The 27,192-nt window shown below is 41.2% G+C and overlaps 1 protein-coding gene across 12 annotated transcripts in view; it reads left to right on the top strand.

The window, feature by feature from the left end:
* The window catches only part of mctp1 (multiple C2 and transmembrane domain containing 1), a 269,865-nt gene that overhangs the window by 132,937 nt on the left and 109,736 nt on the right, over positions 1 to 27,192 (top strand). For all 12 annotated transcript variants that reach the window (XR_010003922.1, XR_010003923.1, XM_062974224.1 and 9 more), the window contains 4 exons: positions 889 to 1,059; positions 5,223 to 5,353; positions 14,681 to 14,867; positions 25,150 to 25,243. Coding sequence is in view for 10 of the 12 variants with exons in the window: in XM_062974224.1 (XP_062830294.1) it covers positions 889 to 1,059; positions 5,223 to 5,353; positions 14,681 to 14,867; positions 25,150 to 25,243 (583 nt within the window). In the remaining 2 variants the exon portion in view is untranslated. The remainder of the gene's footprint in view (positions 1 to 888; positions 1,060 to 5,222; positions 5,354 to 14,680; positions 14,868 to 25,149; positions 25,244 to 27,192) is intronic.

Raw genomic sequence — 27,192 nt, forward strand, 5'->3', positions numbered from 1 at the left:
TACTCCCCTGTTTAAGGAGCTCCACTGGCTGCCGTTCATCTTCCGGTCCCAATTCAAGGTGCAGACCATCATTTATAAAGCCCTAAACGGTTTGGGACCCGCCTACCTTCGTGACCGTATCTCCTATCATAAACCTGCCCGACCTCTCCGATCATCGGGGGAGGCCCTCCTGTCGCCACTACCTATATCTCAGGCTCGCCTTGTAGGAACAAGGGAGAGGGCCTTCTCTGCGGTGGCCCCTCGCTTGTGGAACTCGCTGCCCATTGAAATCAGGCAAGCCCCCACCCTTTTAGCCTTCAGGAAAGATTTAAAAACATGGCTCTTCCGGTGTGCTTTCGGAGAGTAAATGTTCTATGCTACTCCCCCCCGATATTTATCCTCTAGACTGGTTCACTATCTGATGTCCCGTCCCTCGAGGTTTTATTCTGATCCCTTTCTCACCCAGAGTTTTAATTTTTAATCTAGTTTTTAAATGTAGTATTCATGCGGCCCGCTCGTGTTATATTGCTGTTTTGATCTTATGTTGTACTGTTTTATTTTATGTAATGTATTATTTAATTGTATTATGTTATGGTCTATTGTATTGTCTTGGGCATGGCCCCATGTAAGCCGCCCCGAGTCCCCGTTGGGGAGATGGTGGCGGGGTATAAATAAAGTTTTATTATTATATTATATTATGATATATTTGATAAGAGAACTGCTGACACTTTCTGCCATTGTACTACTTTGACTGAGGATTCCAGGTGAAGAAGTTTTCATTGGTTATTTGATACCTTTGTCTATTCACCTATGTACCTTGTTTAAAGAATCATTTTAGCCTGGAAGTAAATTTTTAAGATACTATTTGCTTGTGATTTAACTAAATGAGGGTTTTCTCTGTACCTGAAGTTTCAGACCCAGAGTATACGCCTGTCAGACCTGCACAGAAAAGCTCAGCTCTGGAGAGGAATTGTCAGTGTCACTTTGATTGAAGGCCGTGAACTCAAGGCTATGGATCCAAATGGACTTAGTGATCCTTATGTGAAATTCCGGCTAGGACAACAGAAGTACAAGAGTAAGGTAACTTCTTACAAATATTTTCCCAAGTGGTGGTGGCTTTTAATGTATTACCATTTTTGTATTCTTCTCAGCTATTTTTTTTTAAAAAATATAGCATGACCTCCATATTCCACTTACTGAAACAGGAGATTATGGATAACAGTGAACTGTATTGAAATGAAATACTTCTGCCAGAGTTTTCCATTCCTCTCTAGGAATTTTCTATGTTATCTGGGGTGATTATCACAGAATCATTTGGAAGACCTAGAAAATTCCTAAAGAGGACATTTTTGTTGAATATAATTAGGTGAAACCTACGAGTATGGCTGTCATATTGTACAGCTGGCCCTCTGCATGTGCATCCACACATCCAACCAATCATGACTGCATGTTGAGTACTATACTGATTTGTAGGCTTATCTGGCTATAGTCTCTTGCTATTTCACAGATCTGCGGGCTCTCTCTGCCACTCATTTCAATTGTTGACCATTTTATACAAGCGACACCATTTTACTATATAATTGTATATAATGGGACTTGACCAGCCATCGATTTTTCTATCCATGGAAGGTCCTGGAACCAAACCTCCAGCAGAATGTTTTGTTTTGAGTCTTAAATTCTTCAGTTCAAATGCGAAAATAAAAAAAATAACATACCATTCATCAAATAATTAAGAGAAAACACAGCAGTCACTGGAAGCAATTGCAAACATTACCACCTTGCAGCATCTGGGAGTCCTCCAGCTCATTCTGTTCAGCAGGACTGAGTGATTATGTATCACAAATTGTGCAACTGTTGACATTTCAGGGTATTGTATTTCTAATTAGTTTTGATTTTCTTTTCATATTAATTGTGAACACACTCCCTTGTACAGCACTGCATACCCTACTGAAACTTCCCTAAGTTTCAACTATAGAAGGATTAAAAATTTAATCCCAGAGACCTGATGGGCCTGTTGTGCGAGTTGAGATTTTTTTTTAATGTACTACAGGGTGTTTGGTTTTGGAAACTCCAGCTTAGAAATCCCCAACTATTTGGAAATGGAAATGTAGTTTTTTGGACCCTGGCTAGTACTGTCCTTCCAAATTGAAGTGACTTAGTTAGCAATATGTATTGCTACATATTTTTCTCTTATATAAGTCTCTGTTTGGGGCAGTTTCTTGTCTGTCCTGCAAAAATGTATGTTGTATTTCGTAAAAATGTGTTTCTCTCCCCATCCCACTCCCTGTGCTAGCTGTCATAATAGATCTTAAAGCAAGTTAACCTGTAGAAGCTATCCCATATAAACAATACTTCAAACCATGTTTTTTAAAATGATGATCTGACTGCAAGGATTAAAACTGGAATGTCTGATGGAAATCTGGTATGGTTTATAAGAGCATAGAGAAGAAGAATTAATCCAACGTCTTTCAATCTGGTCCTCTTCAGGCCTGTTAGTAATATTGACTGAGGATAAGAGGGGTTTTACTTACATATAAGTTGAATTTTTTTGACAAAAAATGTCCCCAAAACAGGTGGCCCATTTATACATGAGTCAGTGCTAGAGTAAGCACCAAGCATGAAGATGGTTTATAAGAGGCAGAGTCGAGAAGCACTCTCACCCCATTACCCTTTTCTTGCTTGAATAGAAGAAAGAAAGACAGCCCTCCATCCTTACCTTCTTTTTCATTCTAAATGGAGTTCATCAGCAATGTGGGGGAAGCCATTTGGGGATCTTAAGGAAGAGCAGAGTGGTGGTGTCTATTTCTATATAAGTTTCTCTGCAGAGAGATGGTGGTGGCAAATTTTAATAAGTTCAAGATCCTTCTCAGTCATGGGGTCGTGAATCCCTTCTCAGCCATGGAAGCCTACTGCACAGCTTTGGGCAAGTCACATTCTCTTCAGAGAAAGGCAATGGCAAACTCCCTCTGAACTAATCCTGCCAAGAAGACCCTATGATAGAGTCATCTTAATCACCATAAGTTATGAATAATTTAAAGACAAACAATAACAACTGGGAGGCCTTGCTATGAGATGTACCATATATACTCGAGTATAAACCGACCTGAATATAAGCTGAGGCACCTAATTTTACCTCCAAAAACTGGGAAAACTTAGTGTGATGTCTCATGGGCCTTGTAGTCCCGTTCCTAGTGTTATTGTGGCAGACGAGGAGGAAAACATGGGATTTCCACCGGTTCAGCTTGAATCGGAGCCTCTCCACCTGGAGGATGTTTGTCCTCAGGAAGTTAACCAAACAAGCCTTGGGCAGAATTCTCCCCCGTTTTCCCGAAAGGACAATTATAATAGAGATAGAGGAGTCAGGGAGGCAAATCGCCGGAGTCTCAGAATCGCTGCCAAACAATTAGCTGATTAGGTCTGCTTCCCTTGGGAAATTCTAAGGAGTCATGCATCTGGACAGAGTTGGGTTTCGCTTCTTGTTCTCCAGGGAAAGTGTTCTGTTGGCGGGAAAACAAGACCCTATATAGGGGTTTTGCCGCAAGGGGAACCTTGCGGAGTCAATTGATCAGCTTGAGAGAGAGATCGTGTGTGGACTTCGTATTCCTTGTTCCCTGCTTCCCGGATCTAGTTTCAAGTCTTGCCTTGTCTCACGTTTTGCCACGGACCTTGTTTCATGCTTCAAGTTGCCACGTTTCAAGTCTTTGATCCAGCCAAGAATCAAGCTTAAGTTCCAGCCTCGTTGTCAAGCTTCAATGGACTATAAGACCTTGTCATTTCCCCACACTTCTGCTTGGCAAAGTTTGTGTTTCGGTTAATGGATTATAACTTTGAACTCTAATATCTTATATTGGACATTATTTTCCTGGACTATATTTGGCCTTTCCTGAAAAGTCTGCTTCTGAACTTTATTCTTCACTTGTTTTTATTGACTTTATATATTTCTATAATAAAGATATTAGATAGATTCTGGCCTCTGTGTAAGGTTATTGGTGCTCTGCAGCCTGGGTCCTGACACTTATTGACTCGAGTATAAGCTGAGGGTGGGAAATGCAGCAGCTACTGGTAAATTTCAAAAATAAAAATAAAAAATAGATACCAATAAAATTACATTAATTGAGGCATCAGTAGGTTAAATGTCTTTTTAATATTTACATAAAACTGTAATTTAAGATAAAACTGTCCAACTCTGATTAAATCATTATTCTAACCTTCTTCAATGTAAATGTGCTTACATATCCTTCCAATAATAATAGAGTAAAATAATAAATGTAATAATAATAGAGTAAAATGATAAATGTAATAATGATGATGATTATGATGATGATAGAGTAAAATAATAATGTAATAATAATGATAAAATAAAATAATAAATGTAATAATAATAATAATAATAATAATAATAAGAAGAAGAAGAAGAAGAAGAAGAAGAAGACTAAAATAAGGTAGGAAGGAAGGAGAGAGAGAGATAGAGCCAGACCAGAGAAGGAAGCAAGGAAGCAGATCTCCCAGCCAGGACTGAAGCCAGGAATCAAGGGGAGAGATTGAAAGAGAGAGAAAAAGCCAGACCAGACAGGGAATCAACAGAGCATATCTCCCAGCCAGGACTAAAGCCAGGAATCAAGGAGGGAGGGAGAAAGAGAGAGAGAGCTAGAGGAAGCCAGAGCAGAGAGGGGAAGCAACGGAGAAGATCTCCCAGCAAGGACTGGGAAAGCCAGATCAGACAGGGAAGCAATGGAGCAGATCTCCCAGGCAGGAAGGAAGGAAAGAAAGCAGGCAAGGGTGGGATCCGCCACCAGACCTCGGATCCTGGGCAGCGGCAGCAGGGAGGGGGAGAAAAATGCACGTGCGGGGCGAGGGAGGAGGAAATAAAGGAGAGCTAGGTTGCTGAGCAGGGAGGTGAGAGTCCTGGACAGAAGCCCTTCTTTTAGTCCCACACCTTCCCACCAGAACCCTCACCCGAGTATAAGCTGAGGAGGCGTTTTTCAGCCTTAAAAAGGGCTGAAAAACTCGACTTATATTCAAGTATATACGGTAATTGTATCTTCTTAATTATGTCTCCCAATGCAGGATCTTAGACATCATGTTTGATCTTTTTTGCATCCTATTTCCTAAGCAAATCCAAATTACCTAATGAAGTAATTCCATGTATCCAGAATGCACACTTCACTGCAGCTAAATTGCATTCAACAACTGTAGGAGGTATCAGGCTACACAACACAATAACTGCCTTTACTTTTTTTCAGATTATGCCAAAAACTTTGAATCCTCAGTGGAGGGAACAATTTGATTTTCATCTCTACGACGAAAGAGGTGGAATTATTGATATTACAGTCTGGGACAAAGATGCTGGCAAAAAGGATGATTTTATTGGCAGGTTTGTCTAATTATATGAAATTTGTATTCTGAGAATGAGATCTGAACTAAAGAGGATGTTATATCTCTGTTAAACAAACTACTTCTGTTTAAGGAATATTAATTTAGAAGTGATCTCTTGACTCCCCTTACTTTTATTTACACTTAAAAATCATTTTCCTTGATCAGTAGGTGGCATATGATACCAATTTTCTTGATCAGTAGGTGGCATATGATACCAATTTTGAAAAGGCATCTCTTTTCAAAATTTAAGTGGGGGATCAAAGTACGAAAAGTTCCATTGGAAACATTTTAAGAGGCAGCTATTAACCATTCCTCGAATTATAAAATTGCTGTGGTAGTGATGAAGATATGTATGATTGAGACGATGATGCTGTTCAGTGAAAATTGGCTACTGTATAGTAAAAGTGTATGATTGACTTCATTTTGTATGATTGATATAAATCTGTCATTTTTCTCAGCAGTACCAATTATGCTAAATATTTCCTGCTTGAAAAATTTAACTTCAAAGGATCTTTAGAAATATGAGTTTTATGACTACATTTATTTAGCATGTTCTGTTTCAAATATACAGTTGATGATATATTAAAAATTGGTTAAACAAACATTTTGAGTGGTTGAGTGCATTCTGAAGTAATGCTAAACTACAGTTTGTGTTAAAGAAGGCCAGATCTTTCTGTAGGTTTCTAAGAGCTTCAGAGAAAATCTCTGTCCCTATGTAAACAAGGGAGCTCCCGATGGCGCAGCAGATTAAATTGCTGAGCTGCTGACCGAAAGATCGGCAGTTCGAATCCAGGGAGTGTGGTGAGCTCCCAATGTTACCCCCAGCTTCTGCCAACCTAACAGTTCAAAAACATTCAAATGTGAGTAGATCAATAGGTACCACTCCGGCGGGAAGGTAACAGCACTCCATGGAGTTATGCTGGCCACACAACCTTGGAGGCATCTTCAGACGACGCCGGCTCTTTGGCTTAGAAATGGAAATGAGCACCAACCCCCAGAGTCGGACACGACTAGACTTAATGTCAGGGGGAAACCTTTATCTCTTTACCTTATGTAAACAAGGTATTGACCAAGGCAACAATCCTCACCTCAGCAGCTCCTCATCACTCAGTCCTTTTCACAAGTTTGTTCAATAAACCATGGGTATAGCTTAGTGTTACCCATGGTTTATTGAACACAGCTACCATTTAGTTAATAGGCTCACAAAGCCTAGGACAGATATACTAACCAACCAAAGTTAAACTAAACTAATAATAATTCAGCATTAAGTGAGAAAGCAATCATGGCATTTTAACATGAGCTATCTGAAATGTACAGTTCTGAATAGCCCATGGATATACTACAGTCAGCATCAAACATGGCTGAATAGCAGCTCTGTCAATTCCTAGGTGATGGTTCCATATTTCATGCATTATCAAGATACTACTTTTCCCTCCCCCCTTTGAGATAATGTGAAAGTAATGGCTATGTTTTAAAAATCTCTATAGTTTAAATTCTGATTATTTTAAAGCAAGAACTATAGCATCAGTAGTAGCATGGTTTTTTTTCCATATAAAGGTAGTACAAGTGCTTATTTTTAAAGCTCAACATTTAAAATCCGTCTTTCAAAATTACCTTTCTAGGATCTACATGTAGTTAATGCTCTGAAACAACTTGTTAGCTGTTTGCTCTGAACTTAATTTTCATGCAGTACATAAGGTCAGTCTTGTCTGCTCATTATGCATTGGGGAACAGCTTTTCCCTTTCCCTCTAATTGTGTTTTTTCTTGGGTATGTTGAATTCTCAGGTGTTTTGCAGACTCCTTGTCTATCCAGTACCTCATGCAATGTATTGTTAGTATTCCTATAGGCACTTAAGAGAGTATCTCCATCCCCATGCAACCACAGTATTTAGAGAAGCAGCTCCCTCAGCGCAGCATCTTTGCCCCATTTACTCTCTTATAGCTCCATCGTTGTAATACTTAGAGAGACCCTTATCTTTATTACACCCAATGCCATCACATGGCATTTGTACAGGATTGCAATGCAGGAATGAAACATTGCTGCCAATGCTGCCTGCAGAAAAGCAAGTAGTCTTGGTTCTAACTCAAGCCCAAGGAAATTGATTTTTCCGAAATTAAGCCAATATCCTTTGTCTTTATTCCAAAGCAGAGTCCCATAGGTCACAGGATGGGGTTGTTAAATGTATTCTGCTGTTCATGGTACAAGAGAGGAGAGGATGAAAACTAATTTATATATTCCATAAAGTCAAGTCGTCTTTGTTTGCCTGGAGTGTGGCATGTTGGGAGTCAAGGAAGGGCTGCATATTTGAAAGCTCCATAGTGGGTGAAATCCTCCCTTTGGTATTTTTAAACATGTCAGAAAGATGATACACAGAGCCCTTTTCACTTGACTTGGTGCTTTTATGAATTTAAGAAAGTAGCCATTTCCCCAGGTCCATTTAGGGCAGTGATTCCGAACCTTTGGGCCTCCAAGGTGTTTTGGACTTCAGCTCCTACAGTTCTTAACAGCTGGTAAGCTGGTTGGGATTTCTGGGAGTTGAAGTCCAAAATACCTGGAAACTCAAAGGTTGGGAACCACTGATCTAGGGGCATTCTGGTGTACAAATATTGCTTATGGTCATGCCACTCAGCAAAAGCTTTACCAGTTGATTCTGGTTAAGCTGGTTAAGATTCATCTGGAACTTAGATATTTGCCAAAATACATTGGAGACCTTCTGGATTGGACCAAAAGGTTTTACCAAGTGGCCAATATGTTGCCTATGGGAGCCAACAAGGAGGACATGGATGCCCAATACCCTCCCACTTGTATTTTGTAGCAATTTATGTAGATGGGCATATATTCTCTCATGTACTAAACATTATATATAGCCATCCCATTAGCCATGTAAATTTCTAAATTCCATTAATGTACCTGTTTTACAAATGACCGAGTTTGCAGCTATTACTATCTCTTGTAGCAGTGAGTTCTACAGTTTAACTATGTGTCGAAAAGTATTTCCTTTATCTTAACTTCAGTAGATAATTCTGAGAATTATGATGGAGAGAGAGAAGCTCCCTATGAACTTTCTCCACACCATGCATAATTTTGTACATTTGTGCATGCCTACCCTTCCTTGCCTGGTTTTTAAAAACTGAACAGTCCCAAATGGTGTAAAGAAAGGAAGCTGTTCTAGTCCATTGAGTATTATCACTGCCCCTCTCCCAGCATATAGCATCATTTTTCATGTACAGTGACCAGGACTATGTGCAGTATTTCATATATGAGGTATTATAATGGTCATTTTATTTCAATATTTTTTCTAATTATGGTATACCCATTGTGGAGCCCCTGGTGGTGCAGTGGGTTAAACCACTAAGCTGCTGAACATGCTGACTGAAACGCTGGCAGTTCGAATCTGGGGAGTGGGGTGAGCTCCCAATGTTAGCCCCAGCTTCTGCCAACCTAGCAGTTCGAAAATATGCAAATATGAGTAGATCAATAGATACCACTTTAGCAGGAAGGTAATGGCACTCCATGCAGTCATGCTGGCCACATGACCTTGGAGGTGTCTACTGACAACACCGGCTCTTCGGCTTAGAAATGGAGATGATACCAACCCCCAGAGTTGGACACAACTAGACTTAATGTCAGGGAAAAACTTTACCTTTACTACCATTGTGGAATTTGCCTTTTTATTAACACCAAGCACATGTTGGGTCAGCATTGTCCCAGAATTTTCTGCCTGGTAGATTCTGCTGCAAACTCAAAGCTCTTTTTTGGTCAGTTGCTCCAGCTCGGATTTCATCATGATATGTGAAGTTGGGTTCCCTTTTCCTCGTTATATGCCACTTTGTACTTCCTTACCTTGAATCTCGCATGCAATTTTGACACCCCCCCCCCCAGTTTAGAGAGATCATTCTTGAGTTCCTCACAATCTAATTTTATTCTTTCCACCCTGAATAATTTTGTATCATCTGCAAACTGAGCCACCTTGCAGAAGATGCTTGACTTTCAGTAAGTTCTCTTGCAGTAATTTTAGGCAGCTAATTTTAATCTGCTAATACTAAAGTAAATTTTTGAATGATGGTGAAATTATCTTAATCACCATGAAATTATTTACCTTCTTATCACCTGCAATTTTGAGAGCACTCTTAACTCTACTACATTAACAATAATCGGCTAATAAATCCCCATGGTTGTTACACCGTTAACACATAAGAGTAATCTGGCCAAATTGGCTGCTGACAGCTGCAATATATTTCTAAGAGAGAGTGCTGTCAGTGAACAAGTTGTTTCTGTGAATGTATACAGGATAAGTAAATCCCATGTTGTACAATTTTATTCAGCTGGACCTATTTGCAATCCAATATAGAGGATTTATAGTGTTATTTATTAGTATGAAGCCATGCATGTTTATCTTCAAAATGGCATTGATTTTTGCTCATATTTTTATGCCAAGGGATTACTGCTGACTGATTTATTTTCACCTCTGTGAGTCAGCATTCCCCCTTTCAATTGATGGAAAGTCTGAGCGGAAAAGAAACTGACATTTTGACCAAATGACACATTTATCTGAGGGAAAGTAGTCCTAGGTCATCTCAAGTCAATGGGTAAACAAGTCTATATCTGTGCTGATGGCTCATTGCATCATCTTTGCCCAATTTAACCTACCATAAAGAGTGCCAAAACTTATGCTATGAGTAATTGCCCCCTCTTTTCCACCTTCATGGTGTCATGGTTTTACTATGCAATCATTTTCACATTATCCAAGTTTATTTGGTGCTTTCTTTAGCAAATACATCAGCCCAATAAGGAACAGGGCGAATTTTACCTAAATTATCCCATGATAGTTATAGGAGGTCTTTAAAAGACTCTTGAGTGTTCCTACACCATTGTCCTATCACAGCACTAATTCAGGAACAAAATTTTCCAAGATGGTGTCATTGAATTACTCTGTTTGAAATGAAAATAATATTTATAGAAATTGGTGAGGGCTGTGCATATGTGCATGAAGAACCTCTTCTGTATTTGAATACATGCAAGTATCATTATCTCTGTATAGCTCACTAGGCTACTATATCAGTAAGTTTTTGTATTAGGAGTGGGTGCTGAAGGCACAAATTCACCCACTTTATTCTTAGATAGCCTGGATGAGATCCTGATAGAATGATACACTGCAACTCTGGTAAATAGGCACTAGGCTGAAGAGGTTCAACACTTTTGCCATTATAGCAATGACAAATAGTTTTCAGGCTCCTAAGCAGAAAGCTAGAGTGGATTCATAGAGTACAGGAGTGATATGCAGACACATCCTTCTATAGTAAATGTAGTGTCAAATGGAGACACGTGTGTATTTAAATACAGGAGAACAGTGTCAAGCATGTGGATCTTATCCAGCTTGCCAAGGTTCAAAATCTGGTTAGCTAGAGCAGAGATGGGAAGATGTAGTTCTCCAGATGTTGTTGAATTGCAGATTCTAGGAGTTCCTAACTAGCATAGATGCTGTGAATTGCAATCCAACAATATCTGGATGACCACGTGATTGCCACCTCTGTGCTAGAAGACCCCCATTACCCCCTTTTCCTTCCACTTTCCCTTCCTCATCCATTGGCAATTCCTAATTTCTCTGATGAGAAAGCAGAAGTAGCAGGGATTTACCTGTGTTTGCAGAGGAATTCCCAGCATTAATATTCTGACTGGGGGCTCCTTATGGACTCCCTTAAGCTCATATTGACAAGAGCTGGCTGATTCCTAACAAGGGATTCCTGTACATACTGCCTCCCATCATTTCACAGATCCTCGGGCTGTTTCTGGCATTTGAATTGCCCATGAATTTTATATAAGGGACTCTATTTTATTATGCCACTGTATATAATGAGACTTGGGCATACAGGATTTTTTATATTCACGGGAATCCTTTAAGCAAACCCCAGTGGATGTGAAGAACTCACTATACTATTCTATCTCTCCTGAAATATCCAAATAAAGGATATTTCTTTATTGCACAGATATTGCGAAGACAATGTGTCAGAACGGCAAAACTGAAGTCTTGACATCATGAATAGACAGTTGTGAGGGTTACATTGGCTCCCATGGAGGACTTTGGAGGACCATATACTTGCTGTTGTACCCCAGCCTCAGTTTTGACCCTCTAATGTCCCCTGGTGGCTCCTAAGGGGGGTGTAAGAAATCATTTCACCTCATCTGCTCTCCTCTGTCCTTTAATAAAAATAAAAAACCAAAGATTCAATTAAATCTTTCAATTAAATTAAAACTGAACCTTCTGGAATGTTAGGAGGCATTTAGGGTATTTTTTCCCTTCCCATTGCGAGAAGTGGCCTGTTTTCTGGGTTTCCAAGTGGGGCAGCCGGAGGCCTTAAAGCAGCCATCCTTATATGCTACACTTCTCCTGTTTCTGCTTTCCATAAGAAGAAGGAAAGATTCTTGTGGGGTTGTTTTTTTTTTGGTTTGAAAAAAAGCTTGCCCACCCTGCAACTTAGTTGGGGAGAGGGGAGCAGAAAATTTTGCTACTCTGTTTCAGATAATGTTTTTCTACAAAGTGTGCTATGATTCTAAAATAAGAGACAGATACCTGTATTGCACATTGATCCATTCATTTGTTTGTTTCATGTTAAAAACCAAAATAATAACAGGACCATAATAATGCATGCTTTAGCAGCATATTATCCCCTAAGTCCTGCTGCTGCTCAGTCGCCCAGTCGATTCCGACTCTTCGTGACCTCATGGACCAGTCCACGCCAGAGCTCCCTGTCGGCCATCGCTGTGCCCAGTTCCTTCAAGTTCATGCCAGTCACTTCAAGTCCAGATGAGGATTTTCTGCTGTCTCTTATGTTAATGGGGTGTTCATTGTCTTTCTAGGCTTTTGTGTTGATTTTTCGCACTCACTCTCCTCCTTTCACCATTATTGCTTGATTTGAGGACATGAAGATCCTTGGCTGTTTTCTCATCTCCGTTTTTCTCACCTGCTTCTCCACAGTCACACATAAGCACTCTAACTATACTGCAGCAGGTGTCCCAACGTGCTCTTGACCCTCCTCTGTAAGACAGTTAACATAATGATTAAACCATTGTTTGTGGCCTGAAGTCTTTGCTGAGTGACAGATAGATTACAGATAATTTTATGCTTATAGTTAAAAGAACTAGCACTTTCAGGGTCACATTAAACTAATTTTCTTATGTGATTAACAAACATACCTAGATTTTTAAACAAAAAACCAAGATAATACTTGATATTAATATTAATATTATTGTATGCCTGCATGTTGGAAGGCGCAGTTCCTTCCTTTCCTCTCTTGACCCAGTTTCTCCCCAATACTTCATTTCATGCTGTGAGAAAGGTCCCACTTTAAACATTCCAGTGGGAACTTTTTAAAAATAATGGCAAGTGCTGCATGGAAAGGAGATTTGGGTTGGAATTGTAGCAAAGATGTGAATGATTAAACTTCAGCTACCATACCAATGAGACCCCAATGAAAACCTGCCCCCAAATTAAACAGGGGCCGTTTTTAATCACACAATGGCTTACAATCTCACTCATACAGTGGTGTGCATCTGATGATATTCAAGCTGACTTACTCCCTTGTAATGGGAGTTTCTGCTCCCCTGCAGCTCCCTGCAAAAACCCAAATCTGTTCCAGCAACTCTTGTTAACCTGATTTGGTGGTGCACAGGGAGCTGTAGGAGAAAAGTAGAATTTGATCAGCCAGCAGACCCTTTGCTGTTTGAAGAATATCATTTGATATGACTCACACAAGAAACATGTGACTTGGCCCTTGGAAGAGATTTAAAGACAACTATGAGGATACTCAAGCCGTTCTGCTGCTAGGGCAGTGGTAACTATGAAATGATGGATTTTCCTTGGCTTTATTTGGAAGTGAGCTTGGTAATGGAGCTCTCTTCTCTCCACCCCAAGGCAGGAAATGGTTCAAACTTTCCAAATTCATCAGCATCTGTCATGCATTCAGGAAGCACAAAAAAGTGCTCCCTTCTTCCCTTCTCATTTACCTGTCATAGAAAACAAGGAGTTCTGGTTCCCATTCTTCCTGCTTCTTTGGAATGATGCAGCACCAGGGAAGGAAGTTCACTATGTATGTATATCAGGCATGGGCAAACTAAGGCCCAGGGGCCGGATACGACCTCCTGGGCACTTACCTTAGGCCTCCTCATTTTCCCTGTCTTCTCTGTATAAGGATGTGGTGGCCTGCTGCATCCTAATGCAGAAAGAACAGGGGAGGAAGGCATTCAGCAGCTGAAAGCCCTCTGGAGCACTCTCAGCCACCACATGTTTCGCCCTCCTCCCGGCATAAGAACAGTGTGAGCGGTCCTGTCCTTATGCCAGGAGGGCGGCTCAAGGAAGGCACACAGCAGTTAAGTGCCCTTCAGAGCACTCTTGGACATCACCTATTTTGCCCTCCTACTGGTATAATGCCGAGATGATAGCCTGAAGATCAAGGGAGGAGGATTGGGGCAATTGCCGCCTGTCTCTTTCCCTCCCGGCATAAGTATGGAGTGAGCAGCCTTGTCCTTATGCCAGTAGGACAACCTGAGGATGACCCAGGCCCCGCCCTGCCTCTTCCTGGCTCCACCCTCTTCCAAGGCCCTCTCCCTCCCGGGCCGATCCCACCCAGCAAGTGCCTGGCCACCCTTCCTCCCGACTCGGCCCACAATGCAGCCCCAAGGCAAAAAGGTTTGCCCATGCTTGGTGTATGTATATAATTGTCTGTGTGCCCTATCTTTTCTGCCAAAATAAGACAAGGAGACTGGGATCCAAGTTGTAGAAAGTTGTCAATGTGGTAGAGAATCCACTCCAGCTTTTGAGTGTATTGTCCAAGGTGATGAACCCCACCCCCTAAATAAATTCAGTGCCTTGGATTACTCCTTTTAAAATTTGGCAAAAACCATTCGCCGCTACTGTATGTGTGAAATAGTCCCAGAACATCATTTGTTACTGATTCACTGGGTCCATTCTATTTGAGATTAAACATTGGATTCAGGGCCAGATAGGTGTGAATTTTGGTGACATTACTGCTTACGACTTGTAAAGGAGTTATTTACATAAGAGAAGTGAAAGCATGTGTCTCTTCTTGTACTGTGCTTTGTTTTCTAAGCACTCTCAGCTTCAAACGATTTCTGTAAAATAGCTTTGACATGTTTCTGTGATGTAATGAGATAAATGGCTGAACAGCTGGATCAGGATAAAGTGCTTTTTAAGACTGCGAGAACCACTTTTGATTATATATATATTGTTTTGATGTGAATGCATAGCATTTACTACTTTTTGTGAAAAAAAACCCACCATGCTAATCAAGAACACTTGTTTGTAGGTGCCAGGTTGACCTATCAACCCTAAGCAGAGAACATACTCATAAGCTGGAGTTATCTCTGGAAGAAGGAGAAGGCTATCTGGTACTACTAGTCACCTTGACTGCTTCTGCTACAGTCAGCATCTCTGACCTCTCAATCAATGCCTTGGAGGACCCAAAGGAACTGGAAGAAATACTAAAGCGATATGTACGTACTATGTTTCTCTTGCTCTTCCTGGCCAGAGATTACAGTGAAATATTTACGAAGAATTTTGAGTGGCGAATGGGATATATAGCTCAGTAGTACACTATTCACATTGTTGCATTCAGATTGTTCATTCAGGAAGCAGTCTTATGGTGGCTCAATTAATATTCACAGCTAATGACTAGATTCAGTTTGGAAAAGCCTCAGATGATTCTGTGAAAGATTAATCCTATTAGTGCTTTCCAATTAGTTATTGTTACTAAGTATGCTACTTCAAACCCATAGCAGTACATTTCAACTTCAGTAACTATGTGTGTTTTAATTGATGCTAATCCCAAATGAAAAATATTGTTAACAAGTTATTCCATTGCTTTTTTACTCAATATAAAACCAGGTAGTTTAAGAATCCAATAATATACAGATCAACTTTGCTCAGAGTATTGTTCAAAACATTAATAGAAGACCATCATTGAAAAAATGAAAACACTCTTTGTTCTGCTGTAATGATACTAAATTTTAAAATTCTACATTGAATATTTTGAAAACAAAATATTTTATTTCCCATCATCCTCACTCATCTTATGTAAGCAGCTGTGTAGTTTTAGTAAAGCAACAGCAAGGGGAGCTCTTACTCCGGCATTTAGTCATACTGAACTCACTAAAACTGACTTTCTACACACAAAGAATAAAAGAAGAAAAGCCATTTCTACCTAAAATTACAAAGCTTTTATTGTACAGTGCTGCCAGGTGTTTAGAAGCTTCTCTAGACACTCTGCCATTAAGCCAAGCTCTGACTAACAAAGGGCTGTTTAATTTTTTTTATTTTAAAATATTCCTATTCCCTGGCTGACATCCTTTCAATAACTGAATTTAATAAAGATGTACCTTATCAGGCTCTGCAGATAACATGAAGTGCTAGTACTAATGCTGTACAATATTCTTCAAACAGATTAGCAGGATGTGCGCTTCAGCAAATTTATTCTACCTATCTCCACTGAATCAGCTGTCTGCTGGTGCTTGTACAAATCATACACCAATAGTGTTATCATAAACACAGTTTAATAGAGGTGACTTAGCAAGACTAAACATTATATTTCCTAAACCAACTGAGAGCTAAGATACTGTGTACTGTATTTGAAAAACTAATAATTACAAGTATTACTTCAGATTTTGGTAAAAGTTAAGACATTCTGTTCTGTTAGACCAGATCTTAATAGATATAATGTTTTTCTGATAGATTAATTGTAGTGATACACATTTCGATAGCAAATAGAGGGAACTATATATTTTTTTCTCAGGATCATCAGGTCAACATGAAGCAAATGATACGGACTATTCTGATAACTTTATGATGTTTCAGAAATGTTGTCCAGGAGAATCAAAACTTTTTAAAATCTTGTTTTTTCCCCTAATTATAGAATGTATAGAAGCAACGTGACTTGTAAGAAAAAATGAGCATTTTTAAAAGCCTGACATGGAAAAATTATTATCCTATTTGCATGATTATTTCAAATATTAGATCATTTGCCTACAAACTGAATTAAACTTGCTTCTGTAATCAATGCATAGCTACAAAATGGCACAATAAAGAATGTAAACACAGTATTTTTCAAGCCGGTATAAATACCTTTGCATTGCTGCCTGCTTCATCTGCAGCATGTGTGACTCTGCCTTCTGCGGAATATATAGTAAACTGCTGTTTTGCAACTAGCAAGACAAAGCTTTCCATGTATTAGGTTTATTTTGTAGAATTTTAGTTTTAAGCCTTTCCTAACAGCATTTAAAATGTGTTTTATAACTTGTTTTTTTGTGAAAAACATTTTAAATGAGCTGACCCTGGCACCAGATCAAATAATCTTGGGAAATGACTCTTACTGTCATCTCGCTGTTTGTAGCCGAACATCAGAGCCCTACAAATTAAACAGGCATTACTGTTTGAACCATTATTTTATCACTATTGTATGGAAAGATTAATTCCTTTTGGGGTGAGGGGGAAGGGACTATTATAGGTAGCAGACCAAGAGAGAGATTGTATGACCTTTTCAGAACGGGAATGCTGAACCCCTGCTCCCCCTTGTCACAGTTTAAAAACCAGAGAAGCTAGTTTAGTGAAGAAGTTGTTAGCATTCCATTTTTATTATGACATTTCACAGTCATCCGATTTAATGTCCCTTGACCGGATTGTCCACCGTGAGACGATGGGCTTGAAATGTTATTTAGAGCATTGATAAAAGGTGAGCAGTTCTAAGATGACAGCGAGTCATAAGGCTGGTGGTGTGACATTAATTTTCTCCATAACAGAGATGGAATAAGACGTCATGGTGACAAGCTGTCAATCAGGACTGGCCCCTCAGTGTATCTCAATGCCATAGGATGGGGTATTGGTTCTCCCATAATAGACCTGAACAGAGATGCTCTCCCTGACAGCTGCTACAGCCATACAGAAAATATATTATACAGCCTTTCATTAAAAAAATAAAGAGGACTCATCTCCAGAGCATTTCAATCTTTTCCCATCTATTGAGGGCTGAAAGGATTCACAGCAAATCATAGATTTCTCTGCTATGGAAATTTCGGGCCTCCGATGCCATCCTGGTTTGGGGGCCTTCCATAATCATAAATAAGGAGGCTGACAATCGGCTGATAAATCATTACTTTATGCTGCATGTTTAAAGTCATTTGCTTTTCACAAAATCTTACAATAATATTCTGCAAAAATCGCTGGCCCAGATTCTCGCAATATATGGTAAATTGCCCTAAATCAGCTGACTTTCTGAATCGGAAAGTTCAAACTATAATTACCCCGTAGAGCCCTGACAAATAGTAACAAGTGAAATATTGCAGTGCCGATGTATGTATGTGTGTGTATGAGACGCTATGAACATGCAGATAGTGAAAACAATCAGCTTACGCTGATTATTGCACCTAAAATATGAAATGTAAGCTAAATAGTTTAGTTCTAGCATTCACTTTTTCATGCTTGTCCTTCATGTATCTGGATTAAGATACTATCTTTGAGAAAAAGCCACTAACCATTGGTTAAAATGGTAACAAATGACACACTACGAAGAACATTTTGTATTCTGATGCTATCATAGTCTTCAGAGGCAGACAGTTTGCAGTAATGTAAACAGACTGTAAAAAGGAGAATGTACTTTCTCTGTACTTAGTCCTATGATTAAACAAATTTCTGATGGACAAATATTTAGGAAATTAAAAATTAATCTCAGGTTTAAATGGATTGTGATTCTGTAAAACACTGTAGCTATAAATACATTTATACATGAGAATTGATGTGGCATATTATAACTGCATCGGCTGAGCTCGGTATGCCAAGGTCAGATCTTTTCTGTACGGGATAAGCATCTTATGGGATTTACATCGTGAGCTTTATCTCTGACTCTTATTGGCAAAAATATTTGCTTAACATTTTAATAGTTCATGTTTCAAGCAGAAAATCTACACAGACACACACATTATAGTGCTAATGATTATCCATCAAGCAGCAATACAGTAGGCAAGATTATTAATTTGTACTTTTATTAAAATCCAGGTTTTCTTTTTTAATAGTCTAATAACATTCCAATTTCAAAATGAGATTTCTTCCTGTTGCTGTCTGCCCTGGTTTGAAAGACCAAACTTTGTTATAAACTTTGAATAGCACTGGGAATTCTGTTTAGCTTTTAATTATATAGATTTATGACAGAAAATATATGAGCCTTATAAAAAAGAACCTTATGAAAAAATAACAATTTTTTACTTCTTATATGAAGTGCGAGCTTTCAAGGCAAGTTTTTGAAATTAATTACAAGTATTTCTCCAAAACCATTACAGAACTATTGGAGAGATAGTTATATTGAACACATATGAAAGGAAAAAGTTTGATAAGACACCTGCGGCTCAGGACTTGGAGAAGAAACGGCTGCTGGACTTGGCGGGGAATTTGCGCGGGGTTTTACTGAGCGGGAAGAGACTGTTCAAATGAGGGGGAGGGTATATAAAGGAGGGTTGGCCGTAGTATCCCATTCTTGGCTTTTCTGATGTTCATGTTTCCTACAGTAAAAGTTTCTGGTGATATCACAGAGAGTCTTGTGTGTTCATTCAGGAGCGGCTGTGGTGAGCTGACACTAAGCCAAGAATACGGACACCATCCCGCTGTAGCGGTGAGGTGTAACATGCAAGTGGAGGATGAAGAGCTCTTGGGCGCAGGAGGAGGAAGGTCGGAAAGGGCCACTCCCGAGCCGGACGCTGAGTTCCACCAGCTGGCGGCCCTGGCGTCATCCACCGCTTATGCCCAGCCAAATGGGGTAACCCAGAGGCGTGGAGTGGTGCGGGGAGACAGCACCGGAGGAGGGGAAGGTTCACCTTCCCCAGGCCCACAAAGGATGGTGTTTCTGGAGGAGAGGATGTCGGCGATGGAGACCACCCTGGCAGTGATGTCGAGGGCGATGGAGCGCCTGGCGGTTTTGGCGGAGCCGGAGAGAAGAAGGGAACTTCGGGCTAGCTCAATGTGGGACGTGAGCGTGGGAAGCAGCCAGGGCTTTGCAGACCTCCCAGCACCGAAGGGAAGGGAAATGCGAAAGGAGCCCGGTGCCCGGCCCAAGATCCAAACAAGCCTGACGCGGGTGGAGGAGAGTGACGACGAAGGGGAAAAGCCTCCGAGAATCCCGGCTACGCTCCCAACTGAGACCCTGGTGCCCCTGGCGAATGCCGGGCGTGGCACAGGGCCAAGAGAAGCAGCAGCGGGGCCCACTGGTCCGCAAGGGGGCTTGCGACGGGCGGAGAATTGGGGATTGCCACCACAGGGACCCCTACCGAGACGAGAGGAACTAAGGATCGAGTTTGGGGGAGAGTCCTCTGAACTGGATTTTTTCCTGACCACGGTGAGGGGCTATATGGAGGACAATGCTCACACTTTTAGAACGGAATCCAGCCGGGTACGGGCCATTGGTGCAGTGTTGAAGAGGGGAGCGGCCAGCTGGTACGTTCAACTGCACGCGCGGCGCGACCCATGTCTGGGGTCACTCCGACGCTTTATGGGGGCCCTGGAGACCCGTTTCCGAGATCCACTGGAGCAGATCCGGGCGAGGGAGAAGTTGAAGACCGTCTCCCAGGGGCAGAGGTCAGTATCTGAGTATGCGGAGGAGTTCCAATGCCTCGCTGAAAAGGTGCCGGAATGGTCTGCAGTAACAAAGATAGAACTCTTCAAAGAGGGTCTCAGGCGGGAGATCCTCTCCTGGGCGGTGCATCGTGATGAGCCTGACACACTGCGCGGATGGATTCAGCTGGCGGGGCGCATCGAGACATCGCTGGCCCAGGCGAGGAGGCACCGAGGAGGGCTACAGCAGCGGCCGCAGATGAAAGAGGGGAGCCGGAAGGAGGGATCAACCCCAGCCGGGAGGAGAACGGAGCCGACAGGGAACGTGAGCACCAGCAGGAGGGGCTGCTTCGTGTGCGGCCGTTTGGGCCACAGGGCTGCCGAGTGCTGGCAGAGAAAAGGGGAAGGCGGAGGCCCGCCCAAACCAAGAGCCGTGGCAGGGAAACGCGCCGAGGAAGAACCACCGATGAGGCACCACTCGGGGGGGTTGGTAAGTCAGGACAAAGCCATGATAGTGGTCCCCATTCAGCTTGAAAGTGGCAGCAAACAAGCAACCTGCAAAGCATTTGTGGATTGTGGATGTTCCAGGAACATCATCTCCCCTGAATTAGCCGAGGGATTGGGATGCGAAAGAACGAACCTAGAATCCCCAATAGCTTTCTCGCAGTTGGACGGATCCACAGCATCGGGATCATTAGCTAAGTACAGTGCCGAAGATGTAAAGTGTAAGATAGGGAGTTGGGAAGGAAAGGTGTCATTTGTGATATCACAAATAGCCAGCTATAATGTTATACTAGGAATGCCATGGCTGGGGCAGGCCAACCCGCAAATCAACTGGGAGGATAAGAGCATGATCTTCAGGATGAAGTTGGAAGAAGGGAGCCAGGAAGTGGAGAGAGAGCCGGGGAAAAGGGGGGAGGAAGACTCTATCAGGATAGCAGAACTGGCAGATAAATTACCCCCAGAGTATCGGGATTTTGTGGACGTATTTGATGAGAAGGAAGCAGACAGTTTCCCACCGAAGCGGAGAGTTGAAGTGAAGATAGAGCTAGTCCCAGGAGCAGAGCTTCCCAAGGCAAAAATATACCCAATGTCGGCTAGGGAAAAGGAGGAACTGAGAAAATACATTGATAAAAACCTAGCGAGGGGTTTCATAGAGCCTTCAAATTCCCCTCTAGGGGCGCCTGTGTTGTTCAGGCGGAAAAAGGACCAAACGCTGAGGCTCTGCATTGACTACAGGGGCCTGAATGCAATCAGTTCTGTAAATAAATACCCCCTACCCTTAGTGAAGGACTTGATCGCCCAGTTATCGGAGGGACAGATATTCACTAAATTGGACTTAATTGAAGCGTACCATAAATTGCAGATCAAACCAGAGGACAGGTGGAAGACGGCCTTCTCCTGTGCATTCGGATTATTCAATTATCGTGTGCTCCCCTTCGGTTTGTGCGGCGGAGGTGCCGCGTTCATGCAATTAATCAACGAAGTGTTGCATCCATTGTTGTACAAGGGGGTCTTTGTTTTTTTAGATGACATATTGATAATATCTCGGACTAAGGAGCAACACATAGAACTAGTCAGGGAAGTCCTGCAAAAGTTGAGAGAAGCAAAACTGTATGCGAAGCTTGCCAAGTGCGAGTTCAATAAAGACCAGATAGACTTTCTGGGGTATAGGATTTCCTCCCAGGGAGTGGCGATGGACCCTGCGAAGGTAGAAGACGTGAGGGGGTGGGAAGCCCCCAAAACACGGAAGCAGCTGCAATCCTTCCTAGGGTTCGCAAACTTCTATAGAACATTTATCAAGGACTTTGCGCGCCTCACTTTGCCATTAACGGATTTGTTAAAGACTAAAGGCAGGGGAGAAACAGCCAAAGTGAAGGCCCCAGGGGCCAAACTGACATGGACAATAGAATGCCAGGAAGCTTTCGAAGCCCTTAAAAAGCGTTTTACTGAGGAGCCTGTCCTACAGCACCCTGATATGTCTAAAGCCTTTGTATTACATTGCGATGCGTCAGACCGGGCATATGGGGCAGTTCTGCTGCAGAAAGACGAGGGGGGGAACCTGAAGCCATGTGGCTATCTGTCAAAAAAGTTTAGCGATACAGAAAAAAACTGGCCAATTTGGGAGAGAGAAGCCTTAGCTATTCTAAAAGCACTAGAGTGCTGGAGACACTTTCTGGAAGGAAGTGGAACACCGTTTGAGGTGTGGACTGATCATAGAAATTTACAGTATCTAAGATCCCCTCGTAAACTATCAGCGAAGCAAATTAGATGGGCCCAATATTTCAGCCGTTTTGATTTCAGACTCAGATTCTTCCAGGGGAAACATAACATACTCGCTGACGCTCTCTCTCGGATGCCTCAGCACGGGGGAGGAATTCAGGAATCTGAAGGGAGCCTATTCCTAGATAAGCAATGGGGCCTGGCAGTACTAACTCGAGCACAAGCGGCCAAAGAAAACAAACGTACTGCCATTTCCACGGGGGGAGGAGAAATATGGGAGGAAGAGTTGAAGCGAGCGTATGGAATGGACAAATGGTTACAAACTAACAAAGAAAAGGGAGAATTGTGTGGGGATTTGGTGTTTGTAAATAAGAAATTGTATATCCCTGAATGTTTAAGACGAGAAATGTTAAGGAAGTACCATGATAACAAAGGTGCGGGTCATCTAGGCCCCACCAGGACTATTAAACTGTTGGCCAGACAATGCTGGTGGCCCGGAATGAGGAAAGACGCCAGGGGGTACGTCACGCAGTGTGAATTATGTGCAGAGGGAAAAACACCACCGGGGAAGCCCCAGGGGCTATTGCAGAAGGTGGTGGAGCCCATGAGGCCATGGGAATGCGTAGCCATGGATTTTGTAGGCGAACTACCCCCCAGCAGAGGCCACAGATACATTTGGACAATATTGGACCTATTCTCAAAACAGGCACACTTTGTGGCCCTGCCAAAACTCCCTTCAGCTGAAAAACTTGCTGATTTGTATGTGAAGCATGTATATCGCCTACATGGGTGTCCCGACAAAATAATTAGCGACCGGGGAGTCCAATTTACTGCAAAATTTTGGGGAAAATTCTTACAGCTGTTAGGAGCAGAAAGGAACCTGAGCTCGGCCTTTCATCCCGCGACCAACGGGGGGGTCGAACGTACCCAACAGACACTGTGCCAATTTTTAAGGATGTACACCAATTATAGACAGGATGATTGGGCGGACCTTCTACCGTTTGCTGAGATGGCTTTTAACGGGGCCGTACATTCGGCCACAGGTCGTGCCCCATTCGAAATAGTATACGGACAGGAGGTGGCACCTTTCCCCAGGCTACCCGAGTGGAAGGAAGGGGAGGGCCAGACCGACGAGGAATGGCCGGCCAAAATCAAGCAAGGGTGGCAAACCGTGGTAGAGGCATTGCGGGAAACACAAAAGAAGTACAAGCTCTTTGCGGATCGTAGGCGCCGAGAGGGGGACAAATTGGGCGAAGGAGATCTGGTTTGGCTGAGCACAAAAAACCTAAAATTGGGATTCCCATCCAAGAAATTGGCTCCACGCTATATAGGACCATTCAGGGTAGCAAAAAGAATAAACGAAGTGACCTATGAGCTGAGGCTACCCAAGGACCTAGGAAAGATACACCCGGTATTCCATTGCAGCCTGTTAAAAAAGTATAAAGGAACTCTGGACGGCGGAGAACAATAGTTGTGTTTAATCTTTTCCTTCCAGGATGAAGGGGAGGAGGACGCCATGTCAGAACCCTGCTACTAGAGCCTGGATGTGGCTCTGAGTTTCAGGGTCACTGACATTGATAAGACACCTGCGGCTCAGGACTTGGAGAAGAAACGGCTGCTGGACTTGGCGGGGAATTTGCGCGGGGTTTTACTGAGCGGGAAGAGACTGTTCAAATGAGGGGGAGGGTATATAAAGGAGGGTTGGCCGTAGTATCCCATTCTTGGCTTTTCTGATGTTCATGTTTCCTACAGTAAAAGTTTCTGGTGATATCACAGAGAGTCTTGTGTGTTCATTCAGGAGCGGCTGTGGTGAGCTGACACATTTATACATGAGAATTGATGTGGCATATTATAACTGCATCGGCTGAGCTCGGTATGCCAAGGTCAGATCTTTTCTGTACGGGATAAGCATCTTATGGGATTTACATCGTGAGCTTTATCTCTGACTCTTATTGGCAAAAATATTTGCTTAACATTTTAATAGTTCATGTTTCAAGCAGAAAATCTACACAGACACACACATTATAGTGCTAATGATTATCCATCAAGCAGCAATACAGTAGGCAAGATTATTAATTTGTACTTTTATTAAAATCCAGGTTTTCTTTTTTAATAGTCTAATAACATTCCAATTTCAAAATGAGATTTCTTCCTGTTGCTGTCTGCCCTGGTTTGAAAGACCAAACTTTGTTATAAACTTTGAATAGCACTGGGAATTCTGTTTAGCTTTTAATTATATAGATTTATGACAGAAAATATATGAGCCTTATAAAAAAGAACCTTATGAAAAAATAACAATTTTTTACTTCTTATATGAAGTGCGAGCTTTCAAGGCAAGTTTTTGAAATTAATTACAAGTATTTCTCCAAAACCATTACAGAACTATTGGAGAGATAGTTATATTGAACACATATGAAAGGAAAAAGTTTGGTGTAGTTCTTTGTTCAATGTTTTTAATATACATATGTATTTTATGGTCCTTTTTTAATCTATGTATTTTAATTTAACTCTGTTGCTTCGATCCATGAGAAGAGGTACAACATGATGATGTTGATGGAAAATGTTCCCTAAAACATTCAGTGTATGCTTGCTATATAAATACAGGGTTCTAAATTACATATTAAGGACTGACTGTATCTGTACATTTATCATATACCTCAGTGTGTGTTGATGCATTGTTTATTCCAATTAGATATTGAAATATTTGAAATAAGTAATGCACCCACATGAAAGAGAACATTCAGGATTTTAAATTAAACATCTTAAAAGTAAATGGTGGAATTGAAAACGGATGTTTTTGACAATGAATGGAGAATAGGATATATAAAATATATCTCATTGCTAGGAAATCAGCAAGACTATTTTAAAAATAATCAACTGAACCATTGTAAAAACTGAATGAAAAAAGAGAATTTCCCTTGCTATGCAAGTCTGATTTGAAATCTTTACTTATGTGTGTTCTAGAGTCTACTGCGCTTACTTAATAACATGAAAGATGTGGGATTTCTCCAAGTGAAGGTCATCAAAGCAGAAGGATTGATGGCAGCTGATGTTACAGGCAAGAGCTATTTTAATTTTTGTGACAATACGAATTCTATACAATAACCTTTTAGAAAATCAACAGTGTGGACAAGAATATGACAATTAAGTTGGGAGGGTTGGTTGTGATGAGTTCTATATCTTATTTCTTAAACCCACTTTGCAAACAAATCTGTGTCTGAACTTCCGATAGGCCACAACCTTCAATGGAATCTTAGTTAAGTCATTTACTGAAAGGGTGAAATGATGCATCCCATTGCTTCAAAAAAAAACCTCACAAGCTTCATGTTGTGAAGCTTCATTCTCAGTGGACTACAACAGATACAGAGTAATCAAATCAAAGTATTGTATTGGATAAAGTTGTCACTGGTTCATGGTATGACAAGTTTGCATGTGTATCTAAAGTGTTCTTTAGCAAGAAGCAAAAAAGGGAGGTTGAAATAAATTAAAATTTGCATTTTTATAATGTCTCTCTGGAAATATAATAGATTTATGTAAGCATTCTGGATCATGCATCTTGTTCTGTTTATTTTGTTTACATGCCACCGTTCTTTCACAAATTCAAGGTGGCATACATGAGTTTTGACCCTGTTGACAAGACCCACACTTTCTTTGGTTGCTGTGTCGTTTCTGATCAAAACATGCAATTACCATGCACTTTGGACATCATTCCCTTATCCAGAGAGCTCTGCTTGCCAAAAAAGTGTTATGATGTTCTTACATTTCAGGAAATAGGTACATCCTTCCAAATTGGTTATCAAGTCTATTTGTTCAAAAGCGATACCTGCTATTACAAATGAAGTCCTTCTTCGTTCAACAACTTTCCTTTTATATTCTTGCAAACACTATCAATCTGTTTTCCTTTGTGATTATTTAATAACTGATTTTCTTTATTTGGCAAATGTCTATATACATCTTGTCTTCTGGTGCTTCACAAGTGGGACTTTTACATCCTCTACTCTGTGTGATCCCTTGGGCTCTCCAGAATCTACTCTGTAGAATTCCTCAATATTCTGAAGCAAATATCAAAAGCGGGGGGGGATTGCAAGGAATGGTATGTACCATCAGATTGTCTGCCAACTTACAGTGACCTCATGAATAGCATAGGGATTTCTTAGGCAAGGAATGCTCAGAACTGATTACTCCCTCCTAGTTTTCCTATTCTATTGGTAGGAGTTAATTGGGTTACTATTTATATTTCAAGATCCACAGTAGTGATATCATGAGCTGCCTATGTAGAAAACAAATCATTTGTACTTGATAGTAGAATAATATAGTGAGTGAAAGGGGAGATAGTCCACAGCAATAGCCTCCTGCTCATTTGGAATCAGAGCAGTGGGTTCATTTTTCCACATCTAGTATGTGATTCTCTGGTATTATCCATATAATTTGATATGGAATATATGGAGCAGTTATTCCACATGTGGAAGACTTTAGAGACATTGCAATGTTAACTTAGGGGAAGAATATATATCTATATCTATATAGATATATATCTTGTAACAGTGTTGAGAACAGCTAAATATAAATTCTGGAAACTGTTTTTTAAATTTCGTGTCAAAGGTGCTACAGGAGTTTTCCATAACCCTTTACACATGGAAGAGTCCTTGGTGTTCATTATGTGATTGATTGAGTACCTTCTTTTTTCCTGATCTGTGTTTCAGGGTGGTCTACGAGAAGACAAACAGAAAGTGCTACATACAAAACACACACACACACACTCAGAGATATATACAGTAGAGTCTCACTTATCCAAGCCTCGCTTATCCAAGGTTCTGGATTATCCAAGCCATTAGGCCCGGTGGTGCAGGCTGGTGAGTAGCCAGCCAGCTGTAGCCAGCTGCAACAAATCACTTTGACCAAGAGGTCATGAGTTCGAGGCCAGCTCGGAGCCTATGTTTGTCTTGTCTTTGTTCTATGTTAAAGGCATTGAATGTTTGCCTTATATGTGTAATGTGATCTGCCCTG

The sequence above is a fragment of the Anolis carolinensis genome, chromosome 2 (assembly GCF_035594765.1).
Source record: "Anolis carolinensis isolate JA03-04 chromosome 2, rAnoCar3.1.pri, whole genome shotgun sequence".
Lineage (NCBI taxonomy): Eukaryota > Metazoa > Chordata > Lepidosauria > Squamata > Dactyloidae > Anolis > Anolis carolinensis.